General features: G+C 47.2%; 1 protein-coding gene across 2 annotated transcripts in view; it reads right to left on the bottom strand.

Annotated features, from left to right (window-relative positions):
• The window catches only part of TJAP1 (tight junction associated protein 1), a 475,927-nt gene that overhangs the window by 36,662 nt on the left and 415,310 nt on the right, over nucleotides 1-23,955 (bottom strand). For both annotated transcript variants that reach the window (XM_078647440.1, XM_078647439.1), the window contains exons 4-5: nucleotides 14,662-14,826; nucleotides 11,276-11,304 (exon numbers count right to left, since the gene is read on the bottom strand). In XM_078647440.1, the coding sequence (XP_078503566.1) occupies nucleotides 11,276-11,304; nucleotides 14,662-14,796 (164 nt within the window). In that variant the 5' untranslated portion in view covers nucleotides 14,797-14,826. The remainder of the gene's footprint in view (nucleotides 1-11,275; nucleotides 11,305-14,661; nucleotides 14,827-23,955) is intronic.

Here is a 23,955-nt window from a genome sequence, read left to right as displayed (position 1 = left end):
TTTTTGGGACATCCTCTACTTTTGTAAATCACCTTCTCCCTTGCGCAACGTATTTTAATTTCTTGTTCCCAATTTTGCAGTTTCGGAGGTGCTGCGGTGCCCCATTTAAGTGCTATGTCATGTTTGGTCAAGAGGAAGCCCACATTAATAAGGAGCTTCTTACGGGACATAGCATCAGTCTCCTTCCATATCCCCCGGAGCGCCAGCTCTGCGTATGGTTCTCTATGCATTTCTGCTGCTTCCTCCAGTATCCGTGCGATTCCCTCCCAGAACTGGTGACGGTGTGAGCTGTCCCACAGTGTGTGATAGAATGTGTCCCTCTGCCCACACCCCCGCAAGCTCTTCTCATCTGCAGTTCTCCCTGGTTTATATAGGAGGACACTGGTAAAGAGCACCCTGTGGAATACTTTTAGTTGCATCTGTCGATACCTAGTTTTGATTGTTACCTCTCTAGGGAATTGCAGTGCATCCTGCCAGTCCTCATCCTCTAATTCCTCCACTTCTGTTGGCCAATGGTCTCTTAGGCGTTCCACATTATGCAGAGTGTTTCTTTACACCATCTGGTACGTGAGGGATATCACTCTACCGGCCATCGGACTGTCCAGCATTACATTTTCAAGGGAGGACTTCTTTATGCTCTCTTCATACTGTGGGATCCCCCCTCCCCCCAAGCGGGTGGTGGAGCTCCAGCTACCTGAACACCTGAGAGGGTGACCTGAAGTGGTCAAACGGGACAGCATTGCCGGGCACACTTGCCGTTGTTTACAAGGAAGACGTTTCAGAACTATTTGACTGAAGTCTATCACTACCCCCATTGTGGGGTCTAGTGTTCTGTATACACTTGGACTCTTTGAACTTGATGTTTTGGATATTATCACCCGCAATATTTAGCCCTAATGAAGTTCCTTTCAGGAACGAAACGTGTTGGCTGATGTCCCAACATTTGCGACTAAGAAGAATAAAAGAAACTGAAAAGATGAAACTTAAGAGAGTAAGACTTCATTTCTGGTGCTCCCTCCAAGTTCTTTAATCTACTGGTCTAGATTCCAGTGAGACCCAAGTGCGGCGGGTTTCAGAGGTGGATTGCACAGGACTCATTAATTGTATTGCTGGGATTGAGGTGCTGAGCCCGCGGTCAGCCGCAGCTGGGCCATTTTTGTGTGCAAATGGGACAATACTATTCGCGTCCCAGACCTCAGCTAAGGTAGAGATGCCTAGGTCATCCCATTGTTTAAACCCCTATAGTTCCGTCACTCTGCCAAGCTTTGTGCCCAGCCACAACGGGGTCTTTGGTGTAAGAATTTTGTGCCATTGCATTTCTCTATTAAAAGTGTGGCAGGTGGTGAGAACTGTAGCTGGTGGGACATGTTTGTGTATTTTGCCTCAATATAACACATGTACCTGTTATCCCCTAGTGCCTGCCGATCAAGTCTGAAGGCCGGGTCCTCTAGCGGCGCGTACGCCACCCGTTTGGAGTGGCAAGGAATGTCATAGAGGGAGTTGACTGTTGTAGAGAGGAGTGGTATAGGGTGGAATAGAGTGTCAATGAGTAGAGTGCCAGAGGTGAGTAGAGTGCCAGAGGTGAGTAGAGTGCAGGAGGTGAGTAGAGTGCCAGAGGTGAGTAGAGTGCCAGAGGGGAGTAGAGTGCCAGAGGTGAGTAGAGTGCCAGAGGTGAGTAGAGTGCCAGAGGTGAGTAGAGTGCCAGAGGTGAGTAGAGTGCCAGAGGGGAGTAGAGTGCCAGAGGGGAGTAGAGTGCCAGAGGGGAGTAGAGTGCCAGAGGGGAGTAGAGTGCCAGAGGGGAGTAGAGTGCCAGAGGGGAGTAGAGTGCCAGAGGGGAGTAGAGTGCCAGAGGGGAGTAGAGTGCCAGAGGGGAGTAGAGTGCCAGAGGGGAGTAGAGTGCCAGAGGGGAGTGGAGTGCCAGAGGGGAGTGGAGTGCCAGAGGGGAGTGGAGTGCCAGAGGGGAGTGGAGTGCCAGAGGGGAGTGGAGTGCCAGAGGGGAGTGGAGTGCCAGAGGGGAGTGGAGTGCCAGAGGGGAGTGGAGTGCCAGAGGGGAGTGGAGTGCCAGAGGGGAGTGGAGTGCCAGAGGGGAGTGGAGTGCCAGAGGGGAGTGGAGTGCCAGAGTGGAGTGGAGTGCCAGAGCGGAGTGGAGTGGAGTGCCAGAGCGGAGTGGAGTGGAGTGCCAGAGCGGAGTGGAGTGGAGTGCCAGAGCGGAGTGGAGTGGAGTGCCAGAGCGGAGTGGAGTGGAGTGCCAGAGCGGAGTGGAGTGGAGTGCCAGAGCGGAGTGGAGTGGAGTGCCAGAGCGGAGTGGAGTGGAGTGCCAGAGCGGAGTGGAGTGGAGTGCCAGAGCGGAGTGGAGTGGAGTGCCAGAGCGGAGTGGAGTGGAGTGCCAGAGCGGAGTGGAGTGGAGTGCCAGAGCGGAGCGGAGTGGAGTGCCAGAGCGGAGCGGAGTGGAGTGCCAGAGCTGAGCGGAGCGGAGTGCCAGAGCTGAGCGGAGCGGAGTGCCAGAGCTGAGCGGAGTGCCAGAGCTGAGCGGAGCGGAGTGCCAGAGCTGAGCGGAGCGGAGTGCCAGAGCTGAGCGGAGCGGAGCGCCAGAGCTGAGCGGAGCGCCAGAGCTGAGCGGAGCGGAGCGCCAGAGCTGAGCGGAGCGGAGCGCCAGAGCTGAGCGGAGCGCCAAGCTGAGCGGAGTGTCAGAGCTGAGCGGAGCGTCAGAGCGGAGCGGAGCGTCAGAGCGGAGCGGAGCGTCAGAGCGGAGCGGAGCGTCAGAGCGGAGCGGAGCGTCAGAGCGGAGCGGAGCGTCAGAGCTGAGCGGAGCGTCAGAGCTGAGCGGAGCGTCAGAGCTGAGCGGAGCGTCAGAGCTGAGCGGAGCGTCAGAGCTGAGCGGAGCGTCAGAGCTGAGCGGAGCGTCAGAGCTGAGCGGAGCGTCAGAGCTGAGCGGAGCGTCAGAGCTGAGCGGAGCGTCAGAGCTGAGCTGAGCGTCAGAGCGGAGCTGAGCGTCAGAGCGGAGCTGAGCGTCAGAGCGGAGCTGAGCGTCAGAGCGGAGCGGAGCGTCAGAGCTGAGCGGAGCGTCAGAGCTGAGCGGAGCGTCAGAGCTGAGCGGAGCGGAGCGTCAGAGCTGAGCGGAGCGGAGCGTCAGAGCTGAGCGGAGCGGAGCGTCAGAGCTGAACGGAGCGGAGCGTCAGAGCTGAACGGAGCGTCAGAGCTGAGCTGAGCGGAGCGTCAGAGCTGAGCGGAGCGTCAGAGCTGAGCGGAGCGTCAGAGCTGAGCGGAGCGTCAGAGCTGAGCGGAGCGTCAGAGCTGAGCGGAGCGTCAGAGCTGAGCGGAGCGTCAGAGCTGAGCGGAGCGTCAGAGCTGAGCGGAGCGTCAGAGCTGAGCGGAGCGTCAGAGCTGAGCGGAGCGTCACAGAGGTGAGCAGAGCGTCACAGAGGTGAGCAGAGCGTCACAGAGGTGAGCAGAGCGTCACAGAGGTGAGCAGAGTGTCACAGAGGTGAGCAGAGTGTCACAGAGGTGAGCAGAGTGTCACAGAGGTGAGCAGAGTGTCACAGAGGTGAGCAGAGTGTCACAGAGGTGAGCAGAGTGTCACAGAGGTGAGCAGAGTGTCACAGAGGTGAGCAGAGTGTCACAGAGGTGAGCAGAGTGTCACAGAGGTGAGCAGAGTGTCACAGAGGTGAGCAGAGTGTCACAGAGGTGAGTAGAGTGTCACAGAGGTGAGTAGAGTGTCACAGAGGTGAGTGGAGTGTCACAGAGGTGAGTGGAGTGCCACAGAGTTGAGTGGAGTGCCACAGAGTTGAGTGGAGTGCCACAGAGTTGAGTGGAGTGCCACAGAGTTGAGTGGAGTGCCACAGAGTTGAGTGGAGTGCCACAGAGTTGAGTGGAGTGCCACAGAGTTGAGTCGAGTGCCACAGAGTTGAGTCGAGTGCCACAGAGTTGAGTCGAGTGCCACAGAGTTGAGTCGAGTGCCACAGAGTTGAGTCGAGTGCCACAGAGTTGAGTCGAGTGCCACAGAGTTGAGTCGAGTGCCACAGAGTTGAGTCGAGTGCCACAGAGTTGAGTCGAGTGCCACAGAGTTGAGTCGAGTGCCACAGAGTTGAGTCGAGTGCCACAGAGTTGAGTCGAGTGCCACAGAGTTGAGTCGAGTGCCACAGAGTTGAGTCGAGTGCCACAGAGTTGAGTCGAGTGCCACAGAGTTGAGTCGAGTGCCACAGAGTTGAGTCGAGTGCCACAGAGTTGAGTCGAGTGCCACAGAGTTGAGTCGAGTGCCACAGATGAGTCAAGTGCCACAGAGTTGAGTCGAGTGCCACAGAGTTGTCGAGTGCCACAGAGTTGAGTCGAGTGCCACAGAGTTGAGTCGAGTGCCACAGAGTTGAGTGGAGTGCCACAGAGTTGAGTGGAGTGCCACAGAGTTGAGTGGAGTGCCACAGAGTTGAGTGGAGTGCCACAGAGTTGAGTGGAGTGCCACAGAGTTGAGTCGAGTGCCACAGAGTCGAGTGCCACAGAGTTGAGTCGAGTGCCACAGAGTTGAGTCGAGTGCCACAGAGTTGAGTCGAGTGCCACAGAGTTGAGTCGAGTGCCACAGAGTTGAGTCGAGTGCCACAGAGTTGAGTCGAGTGCCACAGAGTTGAGTCGAGTGCCACAGAGTTGAGTCGAGTGCCACAGAGTTGAGTCGAGTGCCACAGAGTTGAGTCGAGTGGCACAGAGTTGAGTCGAGTGCCACAGAGTTGAGTCGAGTGGCACAGAGTTGAGTCGAGTGGCACAGAGTTGAGTCGAGTGCCACAGAGTTGAGTCGAGTGCCACAGAGTTGAGTCGAGTGCCACAGAGTTGAGTCGAGTGCCACAGAGTTGAGTCGAGTGCCACAGAGTTGAGTCGAGTGCCACAGAGTTGAGTCGAGTGCCACAGAGTTGAGTCGAGTGCCACAGAGTTGAGTCGAGTGCCACAGAGTTGAGTCGAGTGCCACAGAGTTGAGTCGAGTGCCACAGAGTTGAGTCGAGTGCCACAGAGTTGAGTCGAGTGCCACAGAGTTGAGTCGAGTGCCACAGAGTTGAGTCGAGTGCCACAGAGTTGAGTCGAGTGCCACAGAGTTGAGTCGAGTGCCACAGAGTTGAGTCGAGTGCCACAGAGTTGAGTCGAGTGCTATAGAGTTGAGTCAAGTGTAGTGTTCGGAGAAGGTCAGCAGGGCAGCTTAAGGAGCTGCCTTTCTAACAACCTCTCAAAGGGATAGAATGATGAAAGGGAAAAGACGTCATCTTGCCCAAAATTACATGTGTTTAGGAGATTTAATAGTGTACTTTACAAAAGAGTGTCTCTAAGACTTAAAGTAGCCGATTATTAGTCAGGGAGCAGTATCACTGTGAGTGGGGTGAGCTAATACCACTCAACTGATTTAGAGATGACCAGGTGAAGACTTGCATCCGAGAACTCAATTTCTTTTTCGCCAGAGAAATACATCCTACATCTTATGCAGGAGGAATTTCTATGTGGGACTCGGCCTGGAATTGGGGCAACAAAAGCATCAAAGGTAAATCAAGGAATCATGTGTTACTCCACATTCTAGATCCGAAAAAGTGTAGCAGCGTGGCTCAGGGGTGTGAATGCCACCCAAAAATGGCAGTTCTGTCTATGGTATACCTTTTCTTACTGAGGTGTGCACATTTTAATCCTGCTCTAGGTACCCATGAGCATCCACAGACCAAAGGAGTTGCATTCAGAAGTACAGAAGACGTCAATCGGCTGGTAAGAGAAGCCATGGTAGGCTGCCTTGCAAATCTTATGGCCATCATCAATACATGATAGAGACTGAGGCACCTTTGAACATCCAGACTATGCCTCAGAGGAAAGAGGGAGCCTCCATCTATGGATTTATGAAATTCTGAAAAATCCCCACCAACGGCCAGAGTGCGTATAACAAGAATCACATTGCCCTTGTGTAGGACTTGCAAGACAATGCTATTTCTCTCTCGCCTTTCGGCAGTGGTCTCTTCAGCCACAAAATCAACTTTAAGGTCGCTAGTTTAATGCCACTGGTGGCCAAAGAATTAAATGGCTTTTGTGCCAAAAGAATGAGGAACATCAAGGACTCACATAGAAGAGGAAAATAAGTAAATATTGAATGTAACACAGTCACATGATGCAATAGTGTTTGGACATCAGTCTGCACCAAATGCAGAATTACTCCTGTGGGATTCTACTTGGAGTCGGAGCTGGGAGGCAAGAATGGAGATTACGGCTTCACTGTTGGGACAACAGATGGACTGTGCGTCCACCTTGATCCTCACAATGGGCTTGCAAATAGGGAGGCCACCAGAGTCATGCAGCATTTGGGGGACAAACGTTTTGAGGGGACTCTGGGAAGCAGAGTATGAGCGGAGAGAAGAGGAACAGCTCAGATGAGTTCAAATACAGCAAAGGTGGGTAATTCCCCAGAGATGGACAACATAAATGCAGCAAGTGAAAATAGCACATTTCCAGTTCCGCCTCTGTAATCCGACATAAGACTAGATCCTCTCTGCTAGAACCGTAGTGGCCTAGCTGGAGCAATAACTGGATATCGGAGCTGATAAAAGGGAGTCCGACATACAATGAACACAGCTGTGTGCAATCTCCACAAGCAAGGACTAAGAACAAAGCCTTTATTCCAAAGTGCAGAGCTTTTAACTGGCATCCAGAGAAGACAAAGTAATGCACACCTTCAAGTGGCCCATTGCTTCCCCATCTATAATCTAAACAGCCGGTACTCAAGGTATTCCAAATGAGTGAATAGAGTACTCACCAACAGGGAAAGCTCCAGTAGTTAAAGTAGCTTGTCTCAAACCTTGTTGCCAATCTTGCTGAACTCCAATACAGGTGAAGTTGAAGCCAACACACCCTCAGGATGGGGAGGGGAACACACAAGAAGCTAAGAGCTCTGGAGCCCTCTGGAACCACTACTCACAGGTAGAAGTGTGAAAACAAGACCAAGTCAGCTGAGGGGGACCTCTGTAAGTTTGAGGTTTATGATGGGTCCAATAAAAGAAAGATGTTTTAAGGCATGGGCATAGTGGGCCATGGCCCAGGGCCCCAGCCTTTCAGGGGACCCCTTCCAGATACAGCCACCTCTGTTCTGCTCACTGTTGCCCCAATGACCGTGGTTAATTTTTAAACTGATTGTTTTAAACGCCATTTTCCTTTATTTTAAAATGGGTGATGTGTGGGAGTCTAATTACAGAAATTTTGCAGAGAAATGTTAGCAGCAATGGCCATAAAACAAGTATCTTTTAGATCAAAAAAAGGACCGCAGAAACAAGAAATGGGTGGGGGTTACAAATATTATTTGCAATAATATTAGTGAGCTGCTGCTTTATATGCTAATATTGAAAACAGGTCACTATCCTTGAATATTAGATAGAATTTAGAATTATGCCTGCGCACTGTCGGGACCTGGCCAAAGAGGGCAAGAAAGAGCTGAAATTAGATCATAGATCCAAAGCTGTTCTGAACAGGGGCCCCCAAATTACATTTGGCCCAGGGCCCCCGAAATCCTTAGGATCTCCGTGATCCTCTACGTTTACGACACAAAACCAACGCCCCACTTGCAGGGACAAAAGAATGACTCCCAGACTCGCCAACTTGAAGGACTCATGGGAAAGGAAGAAGAGGAAGTAGAGTAGCCCGACAAGACAACAGGCATTAATTGTGCTAACTGCATGCATGCAGTGATGAAACTGCAACTTCCACTCTTCCACTGAGACCAGCTGCACTACTCAAGTGAGGCAACTTGTCCGTCTCTGCCAGGTGCTCACAGAGACGGGATGGGAGTGCGGAGGTGAGGGACGGCTGGCGGGAAAGAAGCCTTAACCTGTGAGAACAAGCAGTTCAGGTAAGGGTCTTCTATGAATAAAGAGCTGCAGGAATCCTTCAGATACTTCGAAGCCCTCGATGGGTGGTCAGTACTATCTCTTGTGCTATAGGGAAGGGTTAAATACCAATACATTCTTGGAAGACATTTGTTGGCTCCACCTCCGGCAGCTTGACTATTCCTAATGGTCCCTGTTAGTGAATCACCAAGTTTTTAGAAAACTTCACACTTTAAAGCCGAAGGAAGGAGCCCTTAGGAATAACCTTGATGAAGGCTTAGTCGAAATAACCATCAGACAGGTGTGATGGCCCCCAACTTCTGGTCAGTCAGTCGCTCCCCATAAACGCAGCAAACAGTTATTTTTATCAAATGAGGTATGCCTAGTCCTGGTGCTTCCAACCCACACAAGCATTCAAGTGCCCAGCCATTGTTTCCACACAGCACATGCCGGAGTTCAGCAGCAGGGCAGTAATTACACGTAGTCTGAATGGACCGTATCCAATTTAACTTGGACAATACAAGGCAAGATGCCTGCTAGAGGCTTCCACGTTTTTGCTGTGCCTCACTTTACCATCCATGCAATTTTCCCCATTCCTAATTCTGAAAGTGGTTGGTGTTAGTCTCCTCGCTGACCATCTGAGGACAATCAGGCTTCTTGCATAGTTTGCAGCTAAATTGAGCACAATTGCTTGAAGGGGTACATCTGACCGTTCCAAGACAATCGGAGGGAGGACCGGACCAGGACCGGAACAGGGCTTCCATCCACACCATCACGTCATCTTATATGAAACAACATATCTACATCTGTATTGACCACTCCATATTAGTATCAACGTTGAGGACCCACAAGGATGTAGTTAATCGAAGGGGAGTAGAGTGACGTAGGAAAGGGGGGTCTACAGTGGTAGGGTAGATCGAATGTGGTTCTGGAGAGCTTGGTACGGCCTATCGGTGGGGTGATACCTGCATATAACAAACTCGAGGAGTGGTATCCATTAGTAGCCAATTAATCAAAGCTTTGAAAAATCCTTTCATGGATTCAGACTCACAATAACTCCTGTCTGCTGAAGGATTGAGAATGGCCAAGGGTTACATGTAGCTCCAGATGGCAAATAATACCTATGAAGACACTAACAGAAGAAACTACCCTAAGTGGAAAGGCAATTTCACACTATATCTAGTATTAGAGCAAATGACAGCCAAGTGTGGTCCAGGGGCCAGACCTACTTTGCTGCAATGGTGAGTCTAAAAAGAAATCTCAGTGCATGGGGGAGGGGCTCTGAAAAGGAGAGCTGACGTATGGTGCCTGAAGCCCCTTCGGCTTACTAGCTAAGATGTCCTGTGCAACAGAGAACGCAAACATCACTGGGCCATTTAAGAAGCCTGTTTTCAGAGACCGAAAGGACAGAGTTGCTCTGTGCACTCACAAAACATATTGGTTCTAGCCACTGAAAAAAGCAGCCTTCGCATTGCACACTGTGCACTTTGCGTCCAGTGAATCCAAGGCAGTACAGCATTTCACTTTATTTATTGATTTTCTATTTCCACAGGCCTCTGCAGAAAGCTCTGATGATTTGGGAAAGACAAAGGTCCTTGGCTTGGGTCTGAGATCAACTCTTGGAGACAGGGGGGATACAGGTACTCAGAATACTTACCTGGCTTCAGTTTAATATTGTTACAAAGAAAATGTTTAAAATCAACTCTTGGAGACAGGGTAATACAGTTCATCAGAAACCTTTGCTGCTTTCAGTTTAATATTGTAACAAAGAAAATGTTTAAAATCAGCTCCTGGGGACAGGGTAATACAGTTCATCAGAAACCTTTGCTGCTTTCAGTTTAATATTGTAACAAAGAAAATGTTTAAAATCAGCTCCTGGGGACAGGGGTATACAGGTCATCAGAAACTATTTCTGCTTTCAGTTTAATATTGTAACAAAGAAAATGTTTAAAATCAGCTCTTGGGGACAGGGGTATACAGGTCATCAGAAACTATTTCTGCTTTCAGTTTAATATTGTAACAAAGAATTTTTTTAAAATCAACACTTGGAAACAGGGCAATACAGTTCATCAGAAACCTTTTCTGGTTCCAGCTTTATTTGTAACAAAGTAAATGTTTGAGTGTGAGACTTTTCTTGCAGTGTGCAGATTTCAGGGGCTGGGCTTCGGTTGTGTTGGTAACCAAGAAGAGCAAGGCTTGGCAGAGTTGTTACATATGAAACTGAAACCAGAAAATGTTTCCAGATGAACTGTATAGTCCTCTCTCCAAGTGCTGATTTGCATTTGAGGCCCAGGTGGGAGGACCTTGTCTTCTCCAAACCATCAGTTTTCCACAGAGGCCTCTGAAAACAGAAATGAACTTACTTAAATAAAACAAGGTTGTACAGCCTTGGATTCAAAGGAAGAAAACACCAGTTGTATTTATTCTCCTCAGTCCTCAACCAGCATGTACAATGAAAACGCTGTTTTTTCTGGGGCTAGATCAATAGAATGCAGCCACATCTTAACTCTAATTGACTGTTTTCAACCGATTAGTGTGAAGGGGTATTTTACAAAATTGACTGGTATGACTGAGGAATGAGAAGTAGGCATGGTGGATGAGAAATAGGGATTATGGAAAAGAAGTAAGGATGAGGGGCGAGAAGCAAGGATGAGGGGCGAGAAGCAAGGATGAGGGGCGAGAAGCAGGCATGAGGGGCGAGAAGCAGGCATGAGGGGCGAGAAGCAGGCATGAGGGGCGAGAAGCAGGCATGAGGGGCGAGAAGCAGGCATGAGGGGCGAGAAGCAGGCATGAGGGGCGAGAAGCAGGCATGAGGGGCGAGAAGCAGGCATGAGGGCCGAGAAGCAGGCATGAGGGCCGAGAAGCAGGCATGAGGGCCGAGAAGCAGGCATGAGGGGCGAGAAGCAGGCATGAGGGGCGAGAAGCAGGCATGAGGGGCGAGAAGCAGGCATGAGGGGCGAGAAGCAGGGATGAGGGGCGAGAAGCAGGGATGAGGGGCGAGAAGCAGGGATGAGGGGCGAGAAGCAGGGATGAGGGGCGAGAAGCAGGGATGAGGGGCGAGAAGCAGGGATGAGGGGCGAGAAGCAGGGATGAGGGGCGAGAAGCAGGGATGAGGGGCGAGAAGCAGGGATGAGGGGCGAGAAGCAGGGATGAGGGGCGAGAAGCAGGGATGAGGGGCGAGAAGCAGGGATGATGGATGAGGATGTCCTCAAATGGATGCTGTACAGGTCAGAATGAGAGGTCAATGATCAATGTTTAACTCTCAGCCACACACAATGGTGCCTGATGAAACATAGGCGGCCATGTTATTGTTTAGTAGTGCAGTAAGCAACATGTATGTGTGACAAATACACGGTGTGTAGAAAGTAGGCACTAATGCTTAAACTCACAAAGGAAATGAGAATTCTAGATTTCAAGGCACAAGAGAAAAGCAGACTTCAAATACTTACTGAATTCTGTCAGAATCAGACGGCTGTTCCTAGGGAAGGAAGAGAGTAAAAGCTATAAGTTTTCAATGGTTCATATCAACACATTTAATCAAAAACTTAATGGAGTAAATATCAACTCTGAGTGAGAGGAGACTCTGCGATGTTGCCTCCCTCTGCCACTATTTGTCACTATTATACTTCAATGTGCATCAGGAGAACTTGGTCGCACTTTACCACTGCTGCTCCAGAGAGCTCCTAAAACAACCTCCTTATATCTCAAGGGACAGAACAGACAGGCTGGGGCAGTCCCACCTCCTGCTGCAGCATCATCCCACCCCAAAAATATCCCCTCTCTGGAGGCAGTACAAGACTACCAGCTATGGTGACGCAGACCATAAGTACGGACCATTTCAAATGTCTTTACCCACAAGACTCAAATTCATAACATTTGTGGTGGGAGTGGGTCAGTACCTAGGTGTAAACCGCAGGCACTGCATTGAATAGAGAGCAGACCGTGCATCAGAAGATGAGAATCGCTGGAAACTCAAACGTAAATGGCATTTGTCAGATGCCAAAATGGCCCACCACTCTACACGGAAAGCTGCTTACAATGACCTAGATTGTGTGATCATTAACAGGACCGGGGTTGCATCGGCAGCAAAAGCACAGGCACTTATTATGGCTTCTATCTCGAGATACTCTACGCTCCCTATCCATTAAGAGAGTAAAAACCACGTAGGCTGAAGGTGTCCTCTGCGGCTAGGTAAAGTTCCCACAAGGGAAAGGGGGCAGTAGGGGACATGGAGCCTCGGCCTAATATTCACAGCTGTTTGTGTGTGCTTGAGTGAGCACACAAGTTCGATCCTGGCAGAGGCTGGTTGAGTAAAAGTCCTCGAAGGTTGGTCTTTCGGTTTCATACCTGGGAGCTTTTCTAGGAGAGGACCAATGGCTAGGTGCCTGGAAGACGACCCTCATCGCTCCACGACCAGCGAGCATTGCTTAGGGACAGCTAATCAGAAATGCAATGCCTGATTCTTTTAACTGGTTTTGAGAGCAGTGGACTAGCGGGGGAGGCAATGTGCGCAGCCCTCGAGGCCTGATTCACTCTATACACTTGAGAGTAAGTCAACAGTGGAACCTCGGTGGAGATAGATTCTGCTTTCATTGAGTCTTACATGAATACAATGTATAGGGGATAGATCTAAATACTGCAAACCAAGCACTGGTGGGCAGGGGAGCACTTCACATACAAAAGCCGGTCATCCTCTTTTCAAAGGTGTACACATGGGGTCCACACTTCCTTACACACTTCAGAGGGATACTCCAGGAAGTCTCAGCGCAGTATGCCAGACTCCTCTCCCCCAGGTATCAGGAGTGGACGATAAATGTGTGGATAGCAATGCGGACTCAAGTGAACATGGGTGACTGCAGAGGATGAGCAATTCATTTACTGCTAGACTGCTGTAAAAATGAACCTGTCCACAAATTTGGAAGTTATGGGATCGGTAGTGCAATCTTTTATTAAACGGTTTCAAAATGAAGGAAGAGATTAAATATTTGTGTTTTCAGAAGCTGGTTTCGCAATTGAATGAGTTGCATTTTTGTAAGATGGTGATGAGTAACTTGCCCAGACAATATCGGACAGTGGCATATGAAGGGAGAGCAGTGCTGTGGTTCACACCTTGCTGCAGACTTTAGCCTGGCTCTAGTGTTAATTTATGAACAAGGGAAGGATAAAAGAGAGGGAACTAGAAAGCACCTCCTTGAATTACAGTACTGTGTTCTTACTTCGCTAGCTGTCTACTTATGATGCAGAACGCACAATTCATTCTGAAGACCTCGATGCCCCAGCAGTATTTTCATATTTTTGCTTTGCCTTCCCAACCAATCAGTCAGTCTGTCTTACCTGAACCTTCTGAAAGCGAAGAAAGATAACCCCTAGTAAAAGAAGTCTATATTAAACACCTCACTAGAAAGCATTTTATTTGGTCAGTTGTGAATCATGCATCAAGGTTTAAGGGTTTACAAAAAAAAAAATGAGCGGAGTACTGGGGGCAAAGGATTGCGAGATGCCAATTTCCATTGTAGAGAATGAGGGAACAACATGTTGAAGTACAGGAAGTGTCTTCCTTAATGCCTACCTTGTGCAGGTTCACACTGTAGGAAGGGGAGGTCCTAGATGGTTGGCTGGTCTCCTCTGCACTCCAGTGTGATGAGGAAGATACAGAATGTGTGTCAATCCAGTTGCAGTCAGCTGGCTTTGGGCTTTCTGTGAACTGGAAGTTCCTGCTGATGTCTCTCCTCCTCCTCTCATCTCGGACCATCTTTTGAGACTGTCTCAAGTCTGCATGTCTCAGTGCATCACCTTTTCCCAGGTCTGTTGTAATCCACTGTGATCGGAGAGGTTTCTCTCCAGCCTTTTCAGCTGCAGGCCTTGTTGCCACCTGCACAAATCTCTCAGGTTCGCAAGACACTTTCTTTCTGCCGTCACTACTATCAGAGCCTGCTTTCTGCTTTTCTACCTTCTTACGGGAAATCCTAGGGCTTCTTTCGATGGATGGTTTGCTCCGTTCCACCTGCCTTTCCCTCTGCCCTTCTGGTGTTGATTCACGTGGTGAAGAAGATTCTGCCCCACTGCTGCCTCCACCACGCCCCCGACCCTCAGGCGTGCCTAGACCATGCATGTCAGTGGGGCTCATGACCCTAGACGTGATCTCATCCAAGAATTGGGAAAACCTGGATTTATCTGGGCTACGTTTTGGCCTTCTCTTGGTTGGAGAGGTTGAGGCGACTCGCTCTAGGGAGGCACTGGGCTCTGGTGAAAGACGAGCTCTTCGACTAGGAGACAAGTGAGGGGATCTTAGTCTTCCTGCAAAGGGGCTCCTTGCCACATCATCTGTGGAGCTATGTTGGTGAACATCAAGAAGGGCCGGTTGCTTCAGGATACCTTTCAGAGGTAAGAGGTTTGGTATTCTTTTAGATTTGCGTGGTGCCAAGACCTCAGCTGTCTCTTTAAACACGAGACACCGCTCGAGACTCCTGCTTTTGTAGGGACAAGGAGGAGGCTCACCATCTTCGTCTGCAGGAAATGCCAATCTCTCTTCACTTCGGCTCCAAAAGTGGCTCAGGCCCCTGCGTGGCTCAGGTCGGTTAGGCATTCTGCTGCTTCTCAACGATGTCACTCGACGAAGGAGTGAGGATGGTGTTGAGTGGCCCTTGCGGCTTCCCTCTGTGCTGTACCCTGCCACATCTTTGTCATTGCTAGAGGTCAGAGACCATGAGGAGGCACAGTTAATACTGCCAACATTGACTCTGTTGGCATGGTTTGACACTACAGCCTTCGCCTTACCGGAACAGGTGCGCCGGCAGAACAGAGCCCTTCCCCTTGAGAATTTAGAGTCAGTTACCTGGTACGGCTCAGCTGATGGGGTCTCCCCGTCCTGGTCATTCCGGATTACAGGCAGGTCACGGTCACGACGGATCTCTCGATGCTGGGGTGGTGCCTTTCTGTACGGCTTCTTAGCAGGAGCTGCACTCGTCATCCTCCCTGGTTTAATGCAGAAACACGTTGCCTGCCAAAAGCAAAGGGGAAAGTCACACACATTCCACTGGACTCCAGGGCAGAGATTGCTACAAGAAGCACTTATTCGCAAAAAGTAGTGTGGGCTCAAATCCCCCCCCTCCAGCAGGCACGGGTAGTGTCAGAAGAGGGATGAAAAAGATAGTCCTTCTGTTACCGAGCAGCAAGCGAGGGCATGACAATGTCTACTGGCTGACCAGTTGTGCCGCTACCATCCCACCCCCTTCTGCGTCACAAGCCTAGACACACATGGAGGCCTATAAATAAATGCAAGTACATGCATGCCCGGATGTAGGAGCCTGCCCCCTGGCATGGTATTGATTCAGCTCTTTGGGAAAGGCCTGCTCCACTTTGGAGGCAGAACCCATTACAGATGGCACTGAGCCGTCACTGGAAGGCATTATTGATTATGTGTCGTCACTGCCATCGGAAACACAGCGGGAGATGCAAAGGCAAGGAGCGAAACAGATTTTAAAAAACTGAAATGATTACTTGTTTTCCACTCAGGAAAAATATGAGGGTTAGGCAGGTCTATTTTCAGATGAATTAGGTTTGGTTCATTGCAAGCATCTTTCTGCAGCCTAGTACTGTGCTTTTACATGCCACTTGGTAGAAAAGGTGGCGAATAAAGCAGAAATATTCAACTTGATTGTGATGGTAAGGACAGAAGGCGGAGGAGCAAAGGACAGGCAAAGTGGAAGATAACTATAGTCAGTCAGCTGTTGTGAAGGCGAAGAATAAATGACGACAGTTAAGCTCAAATTGTTTTATTTTACAGAAAATGGCCAGTCCGTAAAAAAATACAAATAAATACATTTTCTGCAAATGACAAAAAGTAGAGATGGTAAAAACAAGATAAAAAAGCAGCAGTCATAATCATGTGGTATTGCACTACATAGGATTTTAAAATTGATAAGAGGGGAAAGACGCTACAGCAGCACTGTAGTCAAGAATATGCTTCTTTTAAGTGCTAGTACATTTAATACTATTCAAGGATACGCTATAAAACATGTGATTCTCATAACAGAAGGTGCACTAAATAAACAAGAGGGGCTGCAAGAAACACAACGGTCTACCATTTAAAAGGGGTGCTTCATTATACTTGTATCATAGAACTATTGCACCTGTAAAGGTCTACAACTTAGAGGTATACTAGCTTGATACTCTCACGCGCAACATAGTGACAACTTGTAGACTCAGTTACACATTAACATTTTAAATCTTTTTTCTCCCTCATGCACAGAGCATAGATAATTGCTCACAGTAATTATAATGTGGGTAGTGGCATCGCCTTGCAGTACCCTTAATGCTTCGAGGTAGCGCCTGAAGCCTAAATGAATACATGATGGGCGCATCCATTTGCGTCTTGGCTTTACATAACCAGGACAAAAGAACAGACACATAGGGAGGATGCCATCGACAACAGGCCCTGCCCGATTTCAATTGTGACGTAAATGACCCTATTTCAAGAGTATCATGACAGAACTTTAAGTACAAAGACTTGGCTAATTGGGGTTGGGGTATGTCCAAAAATGCTTCACAGTAGGGTCCATACTTATAGATCAAAACTGGTCTGACAGTGTTCTCAAGGTAGAATTTCGATGGAGAATAGCGATTATGAAGTCCCGGAAAGAGGATTTGAGTTGCTTTTTCGAAGATGAAGTTAAAGAGCTTGGATCTGACCAATAACTTCCAAAACACAACTTTGTGAACCTTGAGTGGACGTGACTGAACCATGGACAGGTGATGTGCTATCACGGCCCGCTATATGGCATCAGCTCCTCTACAGTCCAAATACCCCCGCAGTAAAGAAGAGGCCTTAGCACTGCTCTGTGTTCCACTCTTGAGTGCTACATCAAAGAACATGGGAGCAAGGGGAGTACTTTTTGGGAGATGATGGAGCAAGCGTACAAAATTATTCTCACTCTGGCTAAGAGATTCAGTGTTAGCAAAGCCCCAAATTTCGGCACCATATAAAGCTGCAGATTGTGCTTTTACCTTGTACAAATCGATAGCAGGGAGTATTGCTCTTGATAATGTTGCCTGGTGCATATAAGAAATTCCATGGCTCTCTGCTGGAGCATTACCCTTCGCTTAGGAATCTGGGGAGCCCATGATATTTCAGAGATCTCCACCATAACCAGGGGTGTCCCCCAAGGCTCAGTGCTCTCGCCTACAATCTCCAATATTTACATGAAAACCCCCTCACCACCATGCTCAAACAAGCTAACATCTCATACCTGACGACACCCAGCTCTACTTAGAAATATCCTCCCCAGAGGATTTAAGATGACTAAATATTACGCTCAATAAAGTCCAAAACTGGTTAACAAACACCTGAAACTCAACCAAGACAAGACGGAAGTCCTCCTCCTAACAAACAAGGGACAGATCACCCGGGTCCAAGAATGTATAAATACCATTGACGCTCTAAACTGCAAACGGACTCTGGCTGATTCTGTCAAATCCCTGGGGGTCACGCAGGACCCAAGACTGAGCATGAACCGAAAAATAAAGAGAAGAATGCATTCTACAACCTAAAACTCCTATATAAAACTAAACCTTTCCTCCCCCAGACTGATCTAATAACTCAAACTGTCATGCAAACTTTAGCTCTTTCACGACTAGAAACACCACCCTCACTGGCACCACTAAGTCGCACCTAGCTCCCCTAAGAGCCACACTCAATGCAGCAGCAAGGATGGTCACTAGAACCAAGTATCACGATCACATGTCCGCCTCCTGAAAAATATAGAGTGGCTCCCGATTGAAGCCCGTTGCTACTACAACACAGCCCGTCTCACTCACAAAGCCCTTCACACAGGGAAACCAGCCTCTCTTGCTGGCAAACTCACAAAGGACAGACGAGAAACTTCATGAGCTCCAACATTAAGCTTTTCATCCCCACCAAAAAACACTTGCAAAAAGCCCCAACACGATCTTTCTCAGGCACTGCCTGCAAAATCTGGAACTCCCTCCAAGTAAATATCAGGACGAACCCCGTCCTTGTGAGCTTCAAAGGCAATTAAAAGATCTTCTCCTTAAACAGCACCTCAGGCTCTTAAGCTCATCCCACAACCTGAATCCCAACTAACCTTCATTGTTTATCCCGCTCCACAAATTGCTGTGATCTGACTTTATAAAGACTAATCTATAACTTGTTATCTGTATCCAATGTAGCTTCAAAAAAGTAATTGCTCTGCATCCTATTTTTATCCAACACTGCCTTTGACAATGTCTGACAACCAAGGGCCAGATGTAGGTGGCTAAATACTGGTCGGTAACGCAGAAGTTCGGAGAATTTCAGCGTTACCGACCGGTATTTGGCTGAGTACAATGTAGGTGAATTCATACCTACATGCAAAATAAGGAATCGCTTAATAGCAATTCCTTATTTTGCTCTTGCATTTAAGGAATCGGAAATACCGATTCCTTAAATGCAATGTATGTAGCACTAAAAATAGTATACTTGAGCCTTAAGGAATCGCTAATTACCACCAACTTCAAGTTGGTGGTAAGTAGCGATTTCCTTTAAAAAACACTTTTTTGCTTTCTTAAATGGGCCATGTGGCACATATCCATGCCCTTAGGGCATGTATGTCCGCCACATCTGTACACATGCACATTTCAGGGGTGCAACAGGGCACCCTTGAAATAGCTCCCGCTATTAACGATTCTGTAATACCGAATCGCTAATAGTGAATATCTTCCCATTCATTCCTATGGGCCTCCTAGCCCATAGGAATGAATGGCTAGGTATTCCTTAATAACGAATCTCAATTACAGATTCGTTATTGAGGAATGTTAAGGAATCACTAATATTGTCGCTATTCCTACCTACATTCCATTTAGCGAGTCCTCAATAGCGATTCGGTACAAATCGCTATTAAGGACTCGCTAAATTGCAGTTACCTACATCTGGCCCCAAAGGTTTGTAAAGCATTCCCCTCAGGTCTTGCCAGTGCTACATAAAACTCTTTAAATAAAAAATATATATGTATAATTTACTATCTAATATGATACCCAGATATTAAAATCCTAATAATACATTCTAGTTTTTTCTGTTCCCGGCCTAAGGCCCCTCTGAATGACTTATGGGGCACCATAAATGTAGTCTTGGTACCATTAATCTCCAGACCCTTATTTTTGCAATAGACATTAAAAAAATATTCAGGAGTTGTTGCACGGCACTCTGAGTTTGTGAAATTAAAAGAGTGCTGTCTGCAAAAAAAAGTGCAGGGACACAAACCCCTTCTAGCTTTGAGGCATCAATATTACCTTCGAGTAGAGGCCTGATAACGTCATTTAAGTGGAGGGAGTAGAGTGTGGGGGCTAACACACACCTGTGTGTCACCGCTCTACATATGAGGATGCGGTCAGTAAGTTGTCATTGTGGACCTCAGAGAACTTGGACATAATTCTCCTGATATAATCTCATTTGTTAAAGAAGCAGGTTATTGGAGCTCCCAGCTCCTTATGCGTAGCCCAGAGTAATCCCCTTGGGACTAAGTCAAAGGCTGCCCTAAGGTTTACAAAGGCTATATACAAGTGGCCATCTCTCAACTTGTTGTATTCCAGACAATAAGAATAAGCCTCAAAACCTGATCTATAGTGCTTACTCTTGGTCTAAATCCTGCCTGGTAAGGTGACAGAATCTCCATGGCCTCTGTCATTCTGTAAGTTTGTTTAAAATCTGCCTATCGTAGACCTTAAATAGAGATTTCTGGAGGCTAATTGGTCTATAATTTACTTACTGGATGCAGGTGGTCCCCTTTCATGTAGATGGGAATTATCTCCGCACCTTCCCAGGTGTGGGTAATTGGAGCACCTGGGGCTATGGAGTTGCACAATCGGTTGACATATGGGACCCAAATCATTAAATATGGGCGTAGTAGCTGTCCTGAAATGTTGGCAGGCCCAGGGGCCTTCCACAATTTAACAGCTTCAAAGGCTGACTTTGGTCACCAAGTGTGAAATATGGTTCTTATGATATAATCTATGTAAGACAATTACTTTCAGAGTTAGAAGGAGTTGTAGAATGTGGTTAGTAAAGTGGTTTTTGGTAGAGACGTTAAAAAATTGCTGTTGAGGGTTGGCAGAGATGCGTGCCACTGGATTCGCAACCGTAGGAGGACTGTTAGGCTGTTAAATTATTAATTGGGGGCACCTTGACTTTACTAGTTGACAATGACATCCTGGCAAGGTGCTGCAGCAACAACTCAGAAATTTGAGGGTTCTTAAAGTTGATTATCAAGCATTCCACTGGAATGTTCTTATGATGAATGCCCAGCCATGAAGTCGGCCTCACCAACACAACTTCCTGCGCTAGATCTTGTGTCCAACCAGAATTCGTTTTGAGCCAAACAATTGATTTGTTTCTAAGGGCCATGTTGTCTTTTCTGGTATGGGGTGGTAACACAGGGACATCCTTGAGAATAATTAAAAGGGGTGTAGATTCTGAAGGTAACTGAGTATAAATAGTATGGGATCTACCAGGATAGGCAGATGGTGCCCTCATTAGATTCAAGACTCGCCCCACTAAGTTGCCCCTCTGGTTACGTGAGGCTTGGGGCGCTTGGAGTGGCTGTGATAGATTTGTTGATACATTCCTTGTCTTGTGCTGCTGCAACTGCTACGCAGTCAGCTGAGGGGGCTCTCTAGCGAGAGAGGTGCAAACTCCTGGTATGGATGGCAACAAGCTTTCTAAAGCCACTAATTGAGGAGTCTCCACAGAATCAAGATGGTAGAGTAAAGGGGCAAGGTCCGACTTTAATAACTGCTTGAATCTCTCAAAGCAATCCTCCATAAAATGATCCCGGCATTGCAAGCTAGGAAATAAAGACCCAATACTCCCAGTAGAAGGTGGAGGGGAAGTAGAAGAACCTCTAAGCGGTGTCACTGACGGAGGATTATTCTGTAAAAGGTTAGGTGCTTTTGGAATATTACCAGTTAGCTTGACACGTGTTGCCATCTTGACTTTTTATTGGGCATAGAACAGGGACTGGGGCCTGCTTCTAAGTTCTTCAACTTCTACCCAGCTCTCCCCATGCACTCTCACTCCATGCTCTTCGCTTCCTTCATCTTCGCACAAAATCTCATCCTCCAACCAAAAATATTTCTCGTTTTGTCACACTCCTTCCCAACTTCCACTGCATCACACACTACACTCCCCGACCCCAACCTACACCTTGCACTCCTGCTCATGTGCCACACTCGATCACTGAGCTTAGTTAAATTCATAAAAAGATCTCCTTTGCTGGAAACGGATCCGAAAATACACTCTCACCTTTTCCAATGTGACCTGTTTTTTTCCCCCACACGCACCATTTCTTCAACCACTAAAACGTTTTTTTCAATACTATGCTTTTGTCGCATGTTTCTTTATAACTTCCTTGTGCTCCATGAATATTAGTAGTACTACATGGGGTGAGCACTCTTTCAAACTTGATCCAGAGAACAAACTACGATTCTCTTTGGTTAATGGTACTCTTCCTCTCATAATGGTTAAAGGGTATATCATGTCACGGTAGGAGTAATCCTGTACTTTCAAAACCATTTTTTCAATTGCTGTTTTCTAGTTTTTATTTCTACTCCTTCCTGGTTGCAAAGCTCCCTTAATCGCACGATTAAACATCTCTACTTCTCTACTGCCTTCAGGGTGATACACTAAAGTGAATTTATGCTGTTGCAAAACTTATTCTACTTTCTCAGCCTTAAATTGAACAAGATTGTTAGTGATTACCTTCCTATGGGACCCTTCTCTCAAAACAATTCCATTCATAAACCTAACCACAGCAAAAGCATCTTTCCGCACAGTTGGAGAAATAATCCATGGCAACCGAAATGAACATACATGTTCCATCCTCACTTGCCAACGGTCCCACAATATCGATATGAACTACATCCCAAACCATCAACTTACGAGTGGGAATAGGACACAATGGAGGCTTAAGTAAAACCTATGATTTATCAGCATTACTACACTCAAAGCATTCTTTCAGTATTCTCTCCATATGAACATCCATACCAGGCCACCAATAGCATTCCTTCACTCTTCTTTTGCTCTTAAAAAATCCCCAAATGCCTCTCACAACAAACTAACTATAATGTTCTTTAAACCTTTTATTTTAGGGAAACCCTTCAAGCTCTGCTCATCAACACATTTCACATAGTCAACTCACCCTAACTTTAAAACCATTCACAAGCCATTCCTAAGCCAATTTCAAATTCTCATCACCATCCACAGTAACACACCACTCATTCTCTGTGACTGCTTCTCCACTGTCCACACCAGTCCAGGCATCATTAAACTCCTCCCAACCATCCTTAGGAATTTCAACCAATGGTAATGGAAATCTTCTGAGGCAGATTGCTATCTAATTTCTAACTTCAGTTACATACTGTACTATGTAAATATAATCAAGCCATTTCATAGACAGTCAGGAAATCCTTGGAGTGGCACTCAACCCATCAGTAGTCAAAACTTAAGAGATTTCAGATCACAACGTACCAAACGTTCTTAGCACCAAACAAATTGTCTGAAATGTTCAAAACTGCAAGTTTCCTTCTCCAGAGCAGCATACTGTTCTTCATACTCTAGAAGCAAACACATTATTGACTTCTGTTCCCTCAGACATAATCTGGGATAAAACAGCTCCAAACTCTTTTCAGCTTGCATCTGTAGTGATTATACACTTCAAAGTGGGATCTAAACTCTAACTCTCACGCTGAACAAATATCCTGTTTAATTTGTTCAAACTAAGATTGTGTATGCTCATTCCATGTGAATTGCACTTTAAAATTTGTCATAAGTTAGTTTTGTTTTCAAAGTTCTGAATAAACTTTGAATAAAACTCCACTAGCCCTAAAAAGGACATCAATGTATCCTTGTTTGTAGGTACAGATGCGTGCTTCACCGCACTCAATTCCTTCTTGGGTCGGATGGGAGCCATAGTAACTTCACAACCTAAATATTTTCATACCTGCTAAGCAAATTTACATTTCGTAATTCCATCTGTTAACCCACATTCCTCCATCTTCTTCAAAACATTTCTTAATCTCTCATCATACTGCTGTTTGGTGGCATCCATCCAGTGGCGGCTCCTCCGCTAAGGCGTAGGAGCGTCACCCACTTCTTTGAGAATGGTGCAGCGGAAAAATAAAATGATAACCTAGTTATTATATCATTTTAATTTTTTACTACGGGCTGGCCTGGGGCGGGGTTAGGGTTATGGAGGAGGAGTTGTTTGTCCACTCCAAGTGTGCATGACTGCTTGGCCGGCCCACACTCCTGCCCAAATTGCATCTTTCCCACCAGGCTTGCTTTACATAGCCTGGTGATGAACATGCAAAATCTCACAGTCCCTGTATGGGCGCCGTACCACGGCACTCAGACAAATCGCAACTTTGCATAGCAGCGTTGTGATAGGCTGGGGGGGGGGGGGGGAGGCTGTGTGCTTACTGCTTCCTTCCGCTACAGAAGCAGAGTAGAAGATGGCTGAAGGGACCCAAGGGGAGAGACAGCTGGCCAGCCGGCTGGCAGCAAAAGATACTTGGACCTTTTTTTTTTATTGTCTCCCCACTACAACTCCCCACCGAGTCACTCCCGTCCCCTGACAGTCGCCACTGTATCCATCTCAAAAACGTCATCCTGGAAAAATATTAAGCCTTCTAATTTATCAAATAACTTAATCATCAGTTACTGAGAAAATGGCAGCAGCCAAAGTCAATTCAAATGACATCCTTATAAATCTAAAACATCTCATAGGTGTCATAAATGTACTTAACTCTTTCCTGAGTGGATGTAAGCATACCTGATGATAAACAGAGGATAAATCAATAGAAGAAAATCACTGCCTCCCTTTGGTCATGGTTAACATTTTGTTTACCTCGACTAGAGGAAACCTCTCCACAACAATGTTACTATTGAGATCTGTCAAGTCCGCACAAACGAATCTTGCCATTCGAACATCTGACCACGACCAAAGGCGCAATTTACTCTGCTGCATCAACTTGTTCAATAATTTTGACTTTAAAAGTTTCACAACCTCTCCTTTAACTTCATCCATCATCACTACCGGCAAATCTCTTATTTGTGAACTTCAAATTTGGCCGTTGTTTT

The sequence above is a fragment of the Lissotriton helveticus genome, chromosome 6 (assembly GCF_964261635.1).
Source record: "Lissotriton helveticus chromosome 6, aLisHel1.1, whole genome shotgun sequence".
In the NCBI taxonomy this organism is placed as follows: Eukaryota; Metazoa; Chordata; class Amphibia; order Caudata; family Salamandridae; genus Lissotriton; species Lissotriton helveticus.
Note: the sequence above shows the minus strand (reverse complement) of the source record. Positions and strands in the feature narration are given on the sequence as shown.